Genomic DNA, 13,963 nt, shown 5'->3' on the forward strand with positions numbered 1-13,963 from the left:
TTATTGAATATTTGCTAATCATCAAGCAGAGGCGAGCTAGTATGTGTGATGAAAGAACAAGTGAAAAGGAATATGAATGAACAGACAAGAAAAAGAAGAAAACTATAGAAGAAAAGTCTCTCAAAAGAAGAGGAGACATAAATGAGGATCCAAGTAAGATTGGAAAGTTTTAGAGTAAGAAAGAACACCACTTCTTTGAAACTGAAGAAAAAGATGATAAGAGTCAAAAAAAGAAAATCTAAAAATTCTTGTTCCTGACCCTGAGAAACTGCCAACAGCTTAATGCACTCCTTAAACACTAAAAATATGCCTCAAAATAATAATGTTCAGAACTATCGCCTGTGAGGATAAAGTTTAGATCACTTGTCAGCACTACACTTACTCTGTTACCTTAGTACAGAGTGGTACCATCTCTCCAGCCATGAAGGAAAACAAAGCCATAACATATGCATCACACCTTTGATTTCAGACTCTTTACCAGCTGAGATTTCAGTCCTTATTTTATTTTCTATGACTCCTCACTTACAAATCAATCTGTTCACCTGCATTAAATCTTTACTCCTGTCTCTGAATTATACATCAGAGAAAATGGTATGTAGCTTACAGAATACCTCTTACTTTCAAAACTGACATTGCAGTTATTTTCTCAAATCAGTCTGTCTATATGTCCCAGGTCCAACATATCAAGTGACTGAAAGAGAGATGGCTGCATACACACATCAAGTACTATACTTCCCAGCTGCCCACACAACACTTCAAGATGGGCGACACTAAGGAGTTTGCTGAGAATATCAAATGCACTGTAAGAAAAGCCTGCTGCAGATTTTTCAAGTAAACACTAAGGGATACCATGTTGAGTGTGTTCCAGCAATTAGTAGTTTACAAGCAATGTAGCTAATTAGCTCATCAGTCTTCAATAGAAGTGTTTCCATAAACATTCTGCCAGCTACAAGACACCATGCATGCATGTTAAAATGTGTTAGAACAAGAGTTCATCATCCCCTTTCAAATGAAGAATGAACTGCATCTCCTCAAGCACAATGTATTTGGTAGAAAGATTATTGTATTTGTGACTTTATGCTTATCTAAGAACACTCGAGATATAATAACAGTTAAATATACACAACATCAACATAGCAATAGATGGAAATAATGAGGCAGCAGCTGTTGCCTTTGAAACCATATATAGTCTGTGAGTAATTGGTGGTAAATACCAAACATTTTATCTAAATCCTAACTGCAATGTTGTTGATCAGAGTAGATGGAGCTGACCTGTTACTTAGGGACAGTTAACTAAAAATGAACTGCTATTTTCTCTTAGAAATAAATGTTCAATACAGCTGAGATTTAAAAGATAAGATCTTTCAACACAGGTGACCCAAAACGACACCAGTAAATTTTTTAAATCTCTATTTTGCCTGGGATACATTTTTTTTCCCTAAACAAAAATAAAAATGCATTGAATAATCAGGGAGGCAATAGGTAACATTTTAAAGGTTCAATATTGGAAATTCTATAATAGCATTTGTTGTTTAAGTAAGTACCCAAGTATACTGATAGGAAGATTTATTACACTTCCAAGATACCATTTTCCAGGAATAATTGTTTCTAGAAGTAATCGTTTTCTCTGACTAATACGGATGATAGTAAGTCTTGAATTCTAATTCCTGTTGGAAAAAAAAGTCTATAAACCTAGGGTCTTACAAATCATGAAGATGAAGAACTATGGAAATGTATAAAGAGGGATAAATTTTTTAAATACCCTGAATACATGTATTATGCATGTGACAAATGTGTGCATTTTTGAATACAAACATTTACTTCTCACCATGGAGGGGACAGTCCCTGGGTAGCCACTACCCAGCCCATGGGTAGTGGCTACCCATGTAGCCACTAGTCATACCACCTACCCTACTAGAAATACTCACGAGCCATGCGAAGTGGGGCAAGCTGTCAGCTGCTACTGGCCCAAGCTTTACAAACATATGGTTGGGAGGCTCCTGCATTAGCAGCCTAAATAGCACAGCATTTCTTTTAGTATAAAATGCCAGAGCCCCGTATTTGGGAAGGAGAGCTATAGTTAGAGGGCCCTAATGGATTCAAAAATCTCCTCATTAATCTTCCTAACCCTCCAACTGGCTCATAATAGCCTTGGTGGAGGCCCACAATTAAAAATAGATGGGGAAGTACGTTAGCAGAGGCAGGATTCCAACGAATTTGCAAGCCCTCTTCCACTTGACATGCATCAACATGAAGCCAACAGTACATGTTTCCAATTGCTGGCTCTGGTAGTAATAACTACCAAGACTGTTGGTGTTAAACTGCACATTCCAGATAATTCATACCAAAGTATATGGAGGTTTGATTAGCACTATGCTACACCTGTGCAGGCATCTTGGCTTGTCAGGGCAGTATACAAAAATGTTGAACCTTAATCTTTCTCTGAACACTCTTGAAATCTCAAATTAATTATGGCTTTATACCTTAAGGAAGGCATATTTTTATATTTATTTTATAATTTATCCTTGAACAACACAGGTTTGACCCATGTAGGTCCCCTTATAGGTGCATTTTTTGTATATAGTATAGTACTATAAATGTATTTTCTCTTCCTTATCTTCTTAATAACATTTTCCTTTCTCCAGTTTATTGTAAGAATACAGTATATAATATGTATAACATACAAAGTATGTGTTAATCAACCATTTATGTTATCAGTAAGCCTTCTATAGTAGGCTATTAGTAGTTAAGTTCTGGGAGAGTCAAAAGTTATAAACGGATTTGTGACTGCACAGGGGTCAGTGTCCCTAACTCATGTATTGTTAAAGGTCAATATGTCACTAGGAATCTAAAAATGTATAGGTATTAAGATAAAGCAGTTAGTGTTTGCATGAGAAAACTATTAACATTATGTTTAAATGTTCAAAGGAAAAAGAATCTGATACCCACTAAAAATTAAAAGTAAGGGGAGCCTGGGTGGCTCAGTCGGTTAAGCGTCTGCCTTCGGCTCAGGTCATGATCCCAGAGTCCTGGGATCGAGCTCCGCATCGGGCTCCCTGCTCCACAGGAAGCCTGCTTCTCCCTCTCCCCCTGCTTGTGTTCCCTCTCTCACTGTGTCTCTCTCTGTCAAATAAATAAATAAAATCTTTAAAAAAAAAGAATTAAAAGTAACTCTGTTTACTTGTTTACTACCTGTGTTCCCACTAAAATATCAGTCAGCTCTATGAGGGCAAGCCTTGTCTGCCTAGTTCACTTCTGTGAGCCTAGCACATAGAACAGACGCTGGCCTAGACAAAGGCTTCAATAAATAATTTTTTTTAATAAAAGAGAAAGAAATACAACTCTCTAAGACAGGCTAGACATAAACCACATCTTCCTATCAATCATATATGTACTCACCTATACTCATATGGGAGAGAGTCCTCTTTCCCTACTTAGTGGTAAAACAAAGGAAAACGGAAGTTGAGAGTCACTATTTTATTTCCCCTTCATATGTGCTTCGACAGCCTTTGAGATATACAAGGCATTTACCAGACATTATTACAACTGTTTACACGTCTATTCACCCCAGTAGACTATTAATACCTAGGATATATCTTATTTATTTCTGTATTTCCAGGGCCCAAAATAAAACCAAATTCAGATACCAAATATTTAACCAAAATAGGTAAATATTAGGCAAATGTTGTAAATATTAACAAATGTTTACAAGCGAATAAAGGACTTAAGAGTCTAAATACGGTTTCTTTTGTAATCTTCTCTCTCTCTTAATGATACCTTAGTGAAATACTGACTATTCACTTCCTTCCTACAACCCTTCTCTCTCATAGTAAGCCCATATTTTATTTGAGATTGGAACAAACTCTGAACCAGGTTTATTTAATAGTCCACATTTTTGTCCTTTTCCTTTTTTTAATCAAAGCATTGAAGAAAACACTAAAGAATGTATTTTTTTTCAGTTATAATTCAAATCTGTGATTCTATCTAATTTTTTTTTTACTAGCTGAAGGCAAAAGCTAAAGCCAGGATAATTGAGAAGACTACCCACTGTAGGGATCTCACAGTACCACTAAATTACATGTAAAGCAAATTTCAACCAAGTTTCCTCTACAACTTTAAATTCAACTGACAAATTTTTAAGAGTTTTGCTAAACCCAGATCAATACTACCTTCTTTTCCAAACAATAAACTAAATAATGTTTCTGAATAGAAAGAATATATATACACATACAGACATATATATACACACATCTGTTACAATTCCGTTCTTTGCAATTTCATGTATGAACAGCAAATCCCATACACTGTATCATATCACTTTTATAAAATTAGTTTCTCACATAAGCCAAATAAAGTACCATAATCTTACATCATAAGGGATCCCAAAGCAACAGGCCATGTGTGTTTGCATGTGTCAAATATTTTCGTCTTCTTAAAAATAACCATCCAAATGTTTCATTTCAGAGATAATACCTGAACAAGAATCAATCTAAAAAAGTCAATTGCATTTCTATGCACCAACAACACCAGAAATATAATTGATTTGAGTCCAGAAACATACCCACATATATATGAAACTTTGGCATTTAACAAAAGTGACATATCCAAACTGTTTTTCAAAGTAGTTGTACCAATTTACACTCCACCAAGAAATGTGTAAAAGATCCTGTTACTTCAAAGTCTTTCTGATATGTCAGACTTTTTAATTTCTGCCAATTGAATTGCATAAAATGGTACCTCATTTGCATATCTCTGACCACCAGTGAAGCTGAATGTCTATTTTTTTTTATTTTTTTAAAGATTTTATTTATTTATTTGACAGAGAGAGACACAGTGAGAGAGGGAACACAAGCAGGGGGAGTGGGAGAGGGAGAAGCAGGCTTCCCGCGGAGCAGGGAGCCCAATGCGGAGCTCAATCCCAGGACCCTGGGATCATGACCCGAGCTGAAGGCAGATGCCCAATGACTGAGCTACCCAGGTACCCCTGAATGTCTCTTTACATTTTCATTGGTGTTTATCCCTCTGTAAAATTCTTTTTATGCCCATTTTTCTTTTGCTTTTCTTATTGATTTGTGTTCTTGTGATTATCCTATTGTGTTTAAGTCAATATTTTCCCCAACTGTGTCTTTTCATTTTCTCTAAGAATTTTTTGATGTAAGAAAGTTAATTTTGATATAATAAAATACATTAGTCTTTTCTTTATAGTTTTTAGTTTCATGTTTAATAAACCCTGTTATACATCCAAAGCCTTAAAATATTCATCCTATTTGTATTGAGTTTTTAATATTTGCTTTTGATATTTAGATCCTAAATCTACCTGGAGTTGACGTTCTGTACATGATTATGAGAAAGCAAATGGTAGAAAGATTGAATAAGAGAGAGAGAACTCAAAAGAAAATGGCAGCTGAGAGAAGGAGAAACTGGGGAAAGAAATTTTCCCCCCTTCAGAAAGAGAGATAAAATTGGAGTTCTCCTATCAGTGAGGTCATATGATACATGTCTTTCTCTGATTGACTTATTTCGCTCAGCATAATACCCTCCAGTTCCATCCACGTTATTGCAAATGGCACTGATATGAGGAATTCTTAATCTCAGGAAACAAACCGAGGGTTGCTGGAGTGGTGGGGGGTGGGAGGGATGGGGTGGCTGGGTGATAGACATTGGGGAGGGTATGTGCTATGGTGAGCACTATGAATTGTGTAAGACTGTTGAATCACAGACCTTTACCTCTGAAACAAATAATACATTATATGTTAAAAAAAGAAGAAGAAGAAGAAGAAGCTAGCAGGAGGGGAAGAATGAAGGAGGGGAAATCGGAGGGGGAGATGAACCATGACAGACGATGGACTCTGAGAAACAAACTGAGGGTTCTAGAGGGGAGGGGGTGGGGGATGGGTTAGCCTGGTGATATGTATTAAAGAGGGCACGTTCTTCATGGAGCACTGGGTGTTATACACAAACAATGAATCATGGAACACTGCATCAAAAACTAATGATGTAATGTATGGTGATTAACATAATAATAAAAAATAAATTTAAAAAAATTGGAGTTCTGAGTCTGCCTAAGAGGAAATCCAAAATATCTCATACTTTCAATTCAGACTTCTGAGGTGCTACACCCAAGAATAACAGCTAGCCAAAAATAGACCAACTTTTAAAAATTAACTCTACAGGGGCACCTAGGTGGCTCAGTCTTTAAACGTCTGCCTTTGGCTCAGGTCATGATCCTCGGATCAAGCCCCGCGTCGGGCTCACTGCTCAGTGGGAAGCCTGCTTCTCCCTCTCCTTCTCCCCCTCCCCCTGCTTGTGTTTCCTCTCTCACTGTGTCCCTCTCTGTCAAATAAATAAATAAAATCTTAAAAAAAATTAATTCTACAATTTGTCATGCAAAATGCTCAGCATCCAATCAAAAATTATCCAAGATACCAGGAAACAAAATCAGGTATTGGAAAAGCAAAAGAAATAACAGATAATAGAAAAAACATGTAAGAAAGCCATATATCTATACAGAAATTAACTATAATTGAGATGTTCACGAGAAATAATAGCAAGATGAAAATTTCAGCAGGGAATTGGAATTAGGAAAGAAATTAGAGAAATGAAAACTATTTCTATTTCCATAGAAATGGAAACTATTTTTAAAAAAACAAATGAAAATTCAAGAACTAAAAATGTACAGTAACTAATGTAAAAAGTTAACTGGACAGACTTAAAAACAGACAGGAAAAAGTAGGGCAAAAGTGTCGTAAATTTAAAGACAGATATAAAGGAGTGCCCGAGTGGCACAGATGATTGAGCACCCAACTCTAGGTTTTGCTCAGTTAGTGATCTCATGGTCATGAAACTGAGCCCCATGTCAGGCTCCGTGCTCAGCAGAGTCTGCTTGAGGTTCTCTCTCTCTCTCTCTCTCTCTCTCTCTCTCTCTCTCTCCCCCTCTACCCCTCTCTCTACTCATGCTCCCTCTCTCTCTCCCTACCTCCCTTTTCCTCCTTCCCTCTCTAAAAAATAAATCTTTGCGGGATGCCTGGGTGGCTCAGTTGGTTAAGCATCTGCCTTCAGTTCAGTTATGATCCCAGAGTCCTGGGATCGAGTCCTGCATTGGGCTCCTTGCTCAGTGGGAGGAGCTTCTCCCTCTGCCTGCAGCTCCCCCTGTTGTGCTCTCTCTCTGGCAAATAAATAAATAAAAGCTTTAAAAGTAAATAAATCTTTTTAAAATAAATAAATAAATAAAAGGTAGACATAAAATTAAAACCTTTAAAGTACCATTTTACAATACCACAAAAATGAATTACATGTTTCTGAATCAGAAGACTCATTACTATTAAAATGTCAGGTCAACACAAATTGATCTGTAGACCCAATTTAATCCCAATCAAAATCCCAGCAGGCTTTTTTGTAAAAATTAAGAAGCTGATTCCAAAATTTCTACGGCAGTGCAAGGGACCTAGAATTACAAAATCAAGATAATTTTTATTTTAACACTTACTCTGAGGTACACTAATCAAGACAACGTGTTATCGGTGTAAGGGTAGACATACAAATCAATGAAAAAGAACAAAGTTCCCAAGTAGACACAAAGATAATGGTCAACTGATTTTCAAAAAGAGGTGTAAAAAAATTCAATTGAGAAAGAGTAATTTTTTTCAATAACTATACTAAAACAATTAAACTTCCATATGCATCCACATAATACTAGATCAACTGAATTCCCATATGAAAAAGAAAATGAATCATGACCCCTAACTCACACCATGCATAAAAATTTATTTCCAGGTAGATTGTAATGGCAAAACAATAAAGCCCATAGATGATTACATATGAGAATACCTTCTTGACTTACAGTAGGCAAAGATTTTTTAACAGAACAGAAAAATCTCTATCCATAAAGGAATAAAATAATTAACTGCAATTTATCAAAATTACTTCTAAATATCAAAAATTTTAATATAATGAGAGAAGATATTTTTAATATCCACCACTAACAAAAGACTCATATCTAGAACACACAAAAAGCCATCAGAGAAATAAAAATTAAAACTACAGTGGAAAACTACTACATACATTTGAATCAAAAACACTGACTCTTGCTAACACCAAGTTAGTAAGAATGTAGAGCAACTGGAATTCTTATACATTACTAATTAGAGTGTTAACTAGAAAATCTACTTCAGAAAACTGTTTGGTAAAATCTATTAAAGCTGAATGTATACCTTATGATCTAGTGATTTCATCCTAAGTATAACCCAGCAGGAAAGTCTACATTCAGGCACCAAAAGTAATGCACAAATATGTACATAGCAACACTGTTCATTAAGGCCAAAACCTGTAAGAACTCAACTGTCCATCAATCTAACATGGATAAAGAAATTATGATCTATTTATCAATGAATTGAATGGACTACTACATGTTGAGATCTCACAAACACGACGTTGAGAAAAAGAAGCCAGACTCAGGAGATATACTATATAGATCCTACTTATGTAAAGTTCAAAAAAGGCAAAAAACTAACCTATGTAATAACCTAGGATAGTTGTTACCATTGAGGTAAAGAAGTGATAACTGTTTGGAGGCACAAGGGGTACTTCTAGGATTCTGCTCAGTTTCTATTTCTTGATCTGAGTGGAGGTTACATTGTACGTTTACAATGTGAAATTGTATTGTGTTGTTCACAATAATGTATGCACTTTCCTGTATTTCTTATTCTCTGTAAACAATTTAAAAACCTTAAATATAACCAACTGTGTGACTTAGAAGCAATGTCTATACATTGCAGGGGTACAGTAGAGGCTATACGAAGGTAGCATACATACCAAAGGCAAAACATGTAGTTCAAACATTATAAACAATTCTTAGCTAATTCCTAGCTAATTGTTATGTAAATATTCTAAAACTAAATAAAATACTGAGTTTAATAATTTGCCACTGTATAGATGTAAGTATAGGAGTAAGCTGTAAGATCATGAGTGAAAAATAAATCCTCACTATGTGGGCCACCTTTGCTGGATTTCTACAGTTCTACCCACATATGACTTTTTCTTTCACCATTTTCCCTTAATACTATTCATGTCCTATCTTCCACAGGCAAATTCTTTAGGTAATCAAATGCCCACATTATTTATCACTTCAGGTCTCTAACTAAAGCCACTAAAGTCAGTAAAACAGAATAAAACAGAATCCTGTTGTAATGCTACATAAATTACAGTCTCTAGTAGAAGAAGAAATTTTCTAAATTAGTCTCAAATTCTTCTTGAAAATAAGTCAATAAATATACAAATAAAAATATCTTCTACCTCCAATATTTTTTCACTTTCCCAAATACTTTAACTTATTATTTGCTCTTCATTCATCCTTTATAGTATGCCACTGGACAAAGCCTTTAAAAAAAGGGCAGCAAACTAAAATATGTTTCTAGTATCAAAGAGTTGCTCGAATCAGAATTCATTCTCCTGATACTTCAGCTCCACCACTGAGCAGAAATTCCTTCCAAATTTTTCGGAACAGTGCTCTCACTGTTACTATCTCTGCTATCCATAGGATAAGCATTGGCCATTCCCCAAATTCCAGAACCATTTGCCATTTCACTGCTTTCCTCCCACACTCAAGTGGCAAGAGTTCAATTTGGCAGTTTGTCAAAAAGAATCAGAGTATAAAGCACTTGGTGATTTTTAACCAAATGTTGTTGTGTATACAGCATATGCCATATATATCACATAATATGATTTCACACATTATAATAGAACACAGTGAAGGATATAAGACATAATCCTAGAATCCAAATGTACTTCTCTTTGAGAACTTCTCTTTAAAATAATTTTCTTTTAGTGAGCCAAAAGCCATTAAATTACTTTTTTTAAAGACATACTATTTCATGACAACTTATGCTATTACTGTTCCCTAAGAATTACCAATGTCTTACATATTTATTATTAGGTGTTTTATAAAAACTATGTTGTCAAATAGATCACATTATGTGACAAAAACAATACCAGAATAGTGTTCATATTCCTCACCAAAAAACTCAGCAAAGAAAGCAGAAGAGATAATATGTCATAAATGCAAAGATAAAAATCATTATAAAATTTTATAATATACAGTGACAAAATGATGCTCCAGTTTTTAAATTTATTTAACATTTATCAGGTGGTTGTTATGTGTCAGGTATTGCTCTTCAAATGAAAGACCTGGTATTTGCCACCTTCAAGGAATTAAGAGTCTAGACTTACTGAACAAGTAAATTAATGTTTGGTGTATGAAGTAGTAAATCCTATGAAAGAGAGATGCTCAGCATCTTTGGGGACACAGAAGAGGGATATCTAAATCAGCACTATGAGGTCATACATACTTCCTGGAAAAGACCTGGGTTAAGCTTTGCTGCAGTGAATAACTGGCTGAATGAGAGGGGTAATCCAGGTGAAGGGAGTAGCTGGTAACAGAAGTGCAGAGGCATAAGACAACATGGACCATTCAAGATACTTCAAGTTCTCGTTTGGAGGAAAGTTTGAGAGGGGGACAGAATCGGGAACTGAGAAGGGAGAGAATGGCAGAAGCCCAGTTATGAAATGCTGAGGGAGCTAGGTTTAGAAGTCTGAACTTGATCCAGAAAGACTGTCCCTCTAATCCTTCAAAAACTACTAAAAAGGATTTTAAGCAGGGAAGTAAAATGATTATATTTTCATCTTTAAAAGATATATTTGGCTCTGGTATAAGGTAAGGCTAATGCAGTAATCCTGAATTCAGGAGGCAACATTAGTAATATAAAACAGGGAAAGATCTGAGACAAAAGGAGACAGAATTTGTTAAACTTAGAGACTAACTGAAAGAGAGGGTGAAATGAGAATGAAGAGTCTAAACTGACTTGGTGACACCAGAACAGAGAAGACAGGACAAAGAGTGGGTCTAAGGTGGTAGGGAGCAGGGAGGAGTGATGAATTCATGGGAAATTATCTTGGGCATTATGTTTTCTGTACATTTTCTGAAGATAAATATAAATCATATATAAAATATATAACATATAAAAAATAACTCCTCTGTATTTGACCTAAAGTTTATTGTAGCTAATATATTCATTTTAATTATTTAATTAGCAAACATTTCCTGATTTTCATGAAGTTATGTTGGGAAGAGAAATATCTGAACACGCCAAGTCTCTTTCACAAAGCCAAACAGGAATATTTAAGTTTTCTTATCCTCTCAAAATAGTTCCTTGCAGCAAGCTGATATATAAATAGGACAGTTCTTGGGGCACCTGGGTGGCTCAGTTGTTAAGCGTCTGCCTTCGGCTCAGGTCATGGTCCCAGGGTCCTGGGATCGAGCCCCACATCGGGCTCCCTGCTCCGCGGGAAGCCTGCTTCTCCCTCTCCCACTCCCCCTGCTTGTGTTCCCTCTCTTGCTATGTCTCTCTCTGTCAAATAAATAAATAAAATCTTTTTTAAAAAAAGATAAATAAATAAATAGGACAGTTCTTTTAAAAACAGACTGCAAATGAAACTTACATTCATTAGAAAACTGTTGAATTATCATAAGTAAATACATCAAAAGGTAAAATGCATACTTTCATTTTATAATATTAACATAGCAACAACATGGGTTATACATAGTTCATGCAAAGCATTTCTCTTTAAGTTTAGGAAATCTAAACATCTAGAAAATTGAAAAATAAAATGTATTCCTGAGTGGTCAGGTCTGTAATTTATTATCTCCAACTATTAACAAGGAACTTGAGAATTTATTTATGTATGGGAAAATACACCTTTAGCTTCATTAGTCATTTCTCATTATATCTATGACAAAACAGGATACACTTCTCTTTGCTTATTATGGATAAACTATGGCATATGAGGGGAAGAAGGGGCCTGCAGGGACTGAACAACCAAAGGAAAGAACCAGAATAGTACTCTGAGCCTTAGAGCTGTCTAATGAGCCACTCTGCCTCCCACAGCTAGCTCCTCAGAGCTCTACAAAAGACTAATAAACTCAAGTCAACAAAAACAAAACGCTCCAAATCTAATTCCATAACTAACACCCTAAGAACATACAGTTTGCTCCCGACCAGAATTAGAGTACTCACTTTCTTTGCGAACTTCCTCAAGTGCAGTAGTAAGCTCTTCCCTTAAAACTGTGGCTTCCTCGGCAATCTTCTCTCCCTTGTCTAATAAATTCCTAGTTGCTTCCTCCACAGAAGCTAGGAGGACTCTGGCTCTTTTTGAACGTCCTTTTTTCCTGTTGGAAGGATTCTGGGGACAATTTACAAGTGTAGTAACCTAAAATTGGAAAAATACAAGCCACTCATTAGACAAAGTATGAGAACACAGTCCTGGGACATCACAGCCCAGAACAAAAGTAAGTATTTCACAGTAACATGATTTATTCCCAGTACTATTGGTACATCCTCATAAGTCAAGTCAAGGCACTAACAGCAATAGTATCAGCCAGTATGGAATTTCCAACTAAACATAAAAAGGAAAGAAGGAAGGAGGTAAGGAAGAAAGGGAGGACAGGAAGAAAGAAGAGCCACAGAGATTGAAACTTACCAAGTTTTATTATTGAAACAATGCAGTATATATATATATATTATATATTTTAACATATGTATAAATATTTATACATCCCAATTACTTATATCACTTTGTAGCCAGCAGTCTATATTAAGAGGGAGGCAAAATCAGCACAATTAGGTCAGTAAGTATTAATCTATTTAGGCTGAGTATAGAGATTATTAATGTGGAGGGGGTACAGAACCACACTAAAACATAAAACGCCGGTTACCTCAGAGGGACAAAACCCAAATTACTACTATGACCTCCCTATTGGTCCTTTGTAACCTCTCTTACCTCTCTCCTACACTCTCCCCTAATTCCTTAGGCCTCTGAAACAGGTCTTGTTCAAAGTCTCCTAACAAGAGGACTTTCTTGACCACCCCATCCCCACCTTCTCTCACTCTGTCCGCTCACCCCACTTTATATAATTTGCTCAAAACACTTACAGAACCTGATTTTTTTGTTTATACATTTATTTCATGCCCCCAATACTAAAATGTAAACTCCATGAAAGCAGAAAACGTGGTTTTCTCTCCAGCACCCAGAACAATGCACAAAGTAGCTGTCCAATAAATATTTATTATATAAATGGCTTAACGAATGGGGTAGTTGAAAGGGGCTTTTTAATCTCTATATTTTGAATTGCCTGAATATGTTAATAATGAGCATTATTCCTTTTGTAAATTTGTTTAATATAAGAATAAACTAATGAGGGACGCCTGGGTGGCTCAGTCGGTTAAGCGTCTGCCTTCAGCTCAGGTCATGATCCCGAGTTCCTGGGACTGAGTCCCACATTGGGCTCCCTGCTTGGGGAGCCTGCTTGTCCCTCTCTGTCTTCCTCTGCCTGCCGCTCCCCCTGCTTGTGCGCACTCTCTCTCTGACAAATAAATAAATAAAATCTTTTTTAAAAAAAGAAAGAAATTAAGCATCTGTATTTGGAAACTAAATCTCATACAAAATTACATTGTAAAAATATCCATTTCTTAATTAAACCTTGAATCCCAATAATAAATATGGTTAACATTTTTATAAGCAAAGCTGGAAGATCCCCACTGTAGAGGAAGAAAAAAAAACTTGTGTCCAGGGTTTAAAATGACAGACCTGAAACTCCTGTGGAAAGCTAGAATCCTACATATCCTCAGATAGCCAAGGCTTATAACAATCATGCACCACATCTTTGACAATGTACTATACATAACCCTTCCTGCTCTGTAGCCCCTAGAGGTTTGGCTTGTTTATTGTTTACAAAGCACAACATATTTATTTGTATATCTGGACCCCCTAGTTTTTTAACTAGAAACTAAGAAAGAACTTACAAGCTATGGGGGAAATATGTAGATAAAAATAATTTTTGTCTGCCCTTTCAAATTCTCCTCCTCCATCCAAGAGACCCTTTGCTTTATTCTACTTTGCTTTATTCTCATGT

General features: G+C 35.9%; 1 protein-coding gene across 3 annotated transcripts in view; it reads right to left on the reverse strand.

The window, feature by feature from the left end:
- The window catches only part of CTNNA3 (catenin alpha 3), a 1,953,765-nt gene that overhangs the window by 1,805,744 nt on the left and 134,058 nt on the right, over positions 1–13,963 (reverse strand). For all 3 annotated transcript variants that reach the window (XM_027595012.1, XM_027595021.1, XM_027595027.1), the window contains one exon: positions 12,069–12,261. In XM_027595012.1, the coding sequence (XP_027450813.1) occupies positions 12,069–12,261 (193 nt within the window). The remainder of the gene's footprint in view (positions 1–12,068; positions 12,262–13,963) is intronic.

This window comes from Zalophus californianus, chromosome 15 (genome assembly GCF_009762305.2).
Source record: "Zalophus californianus isolate mZalCal1 chromosome 15, mZalCal1.pri.v2, whole genome shotgun sequence".
Lineage (NCBI taxonomy): Eukaryota > Metazoa > Chordata > Mammalia > Carnivora > Otariidae > Zalophus > Zalophus californianus.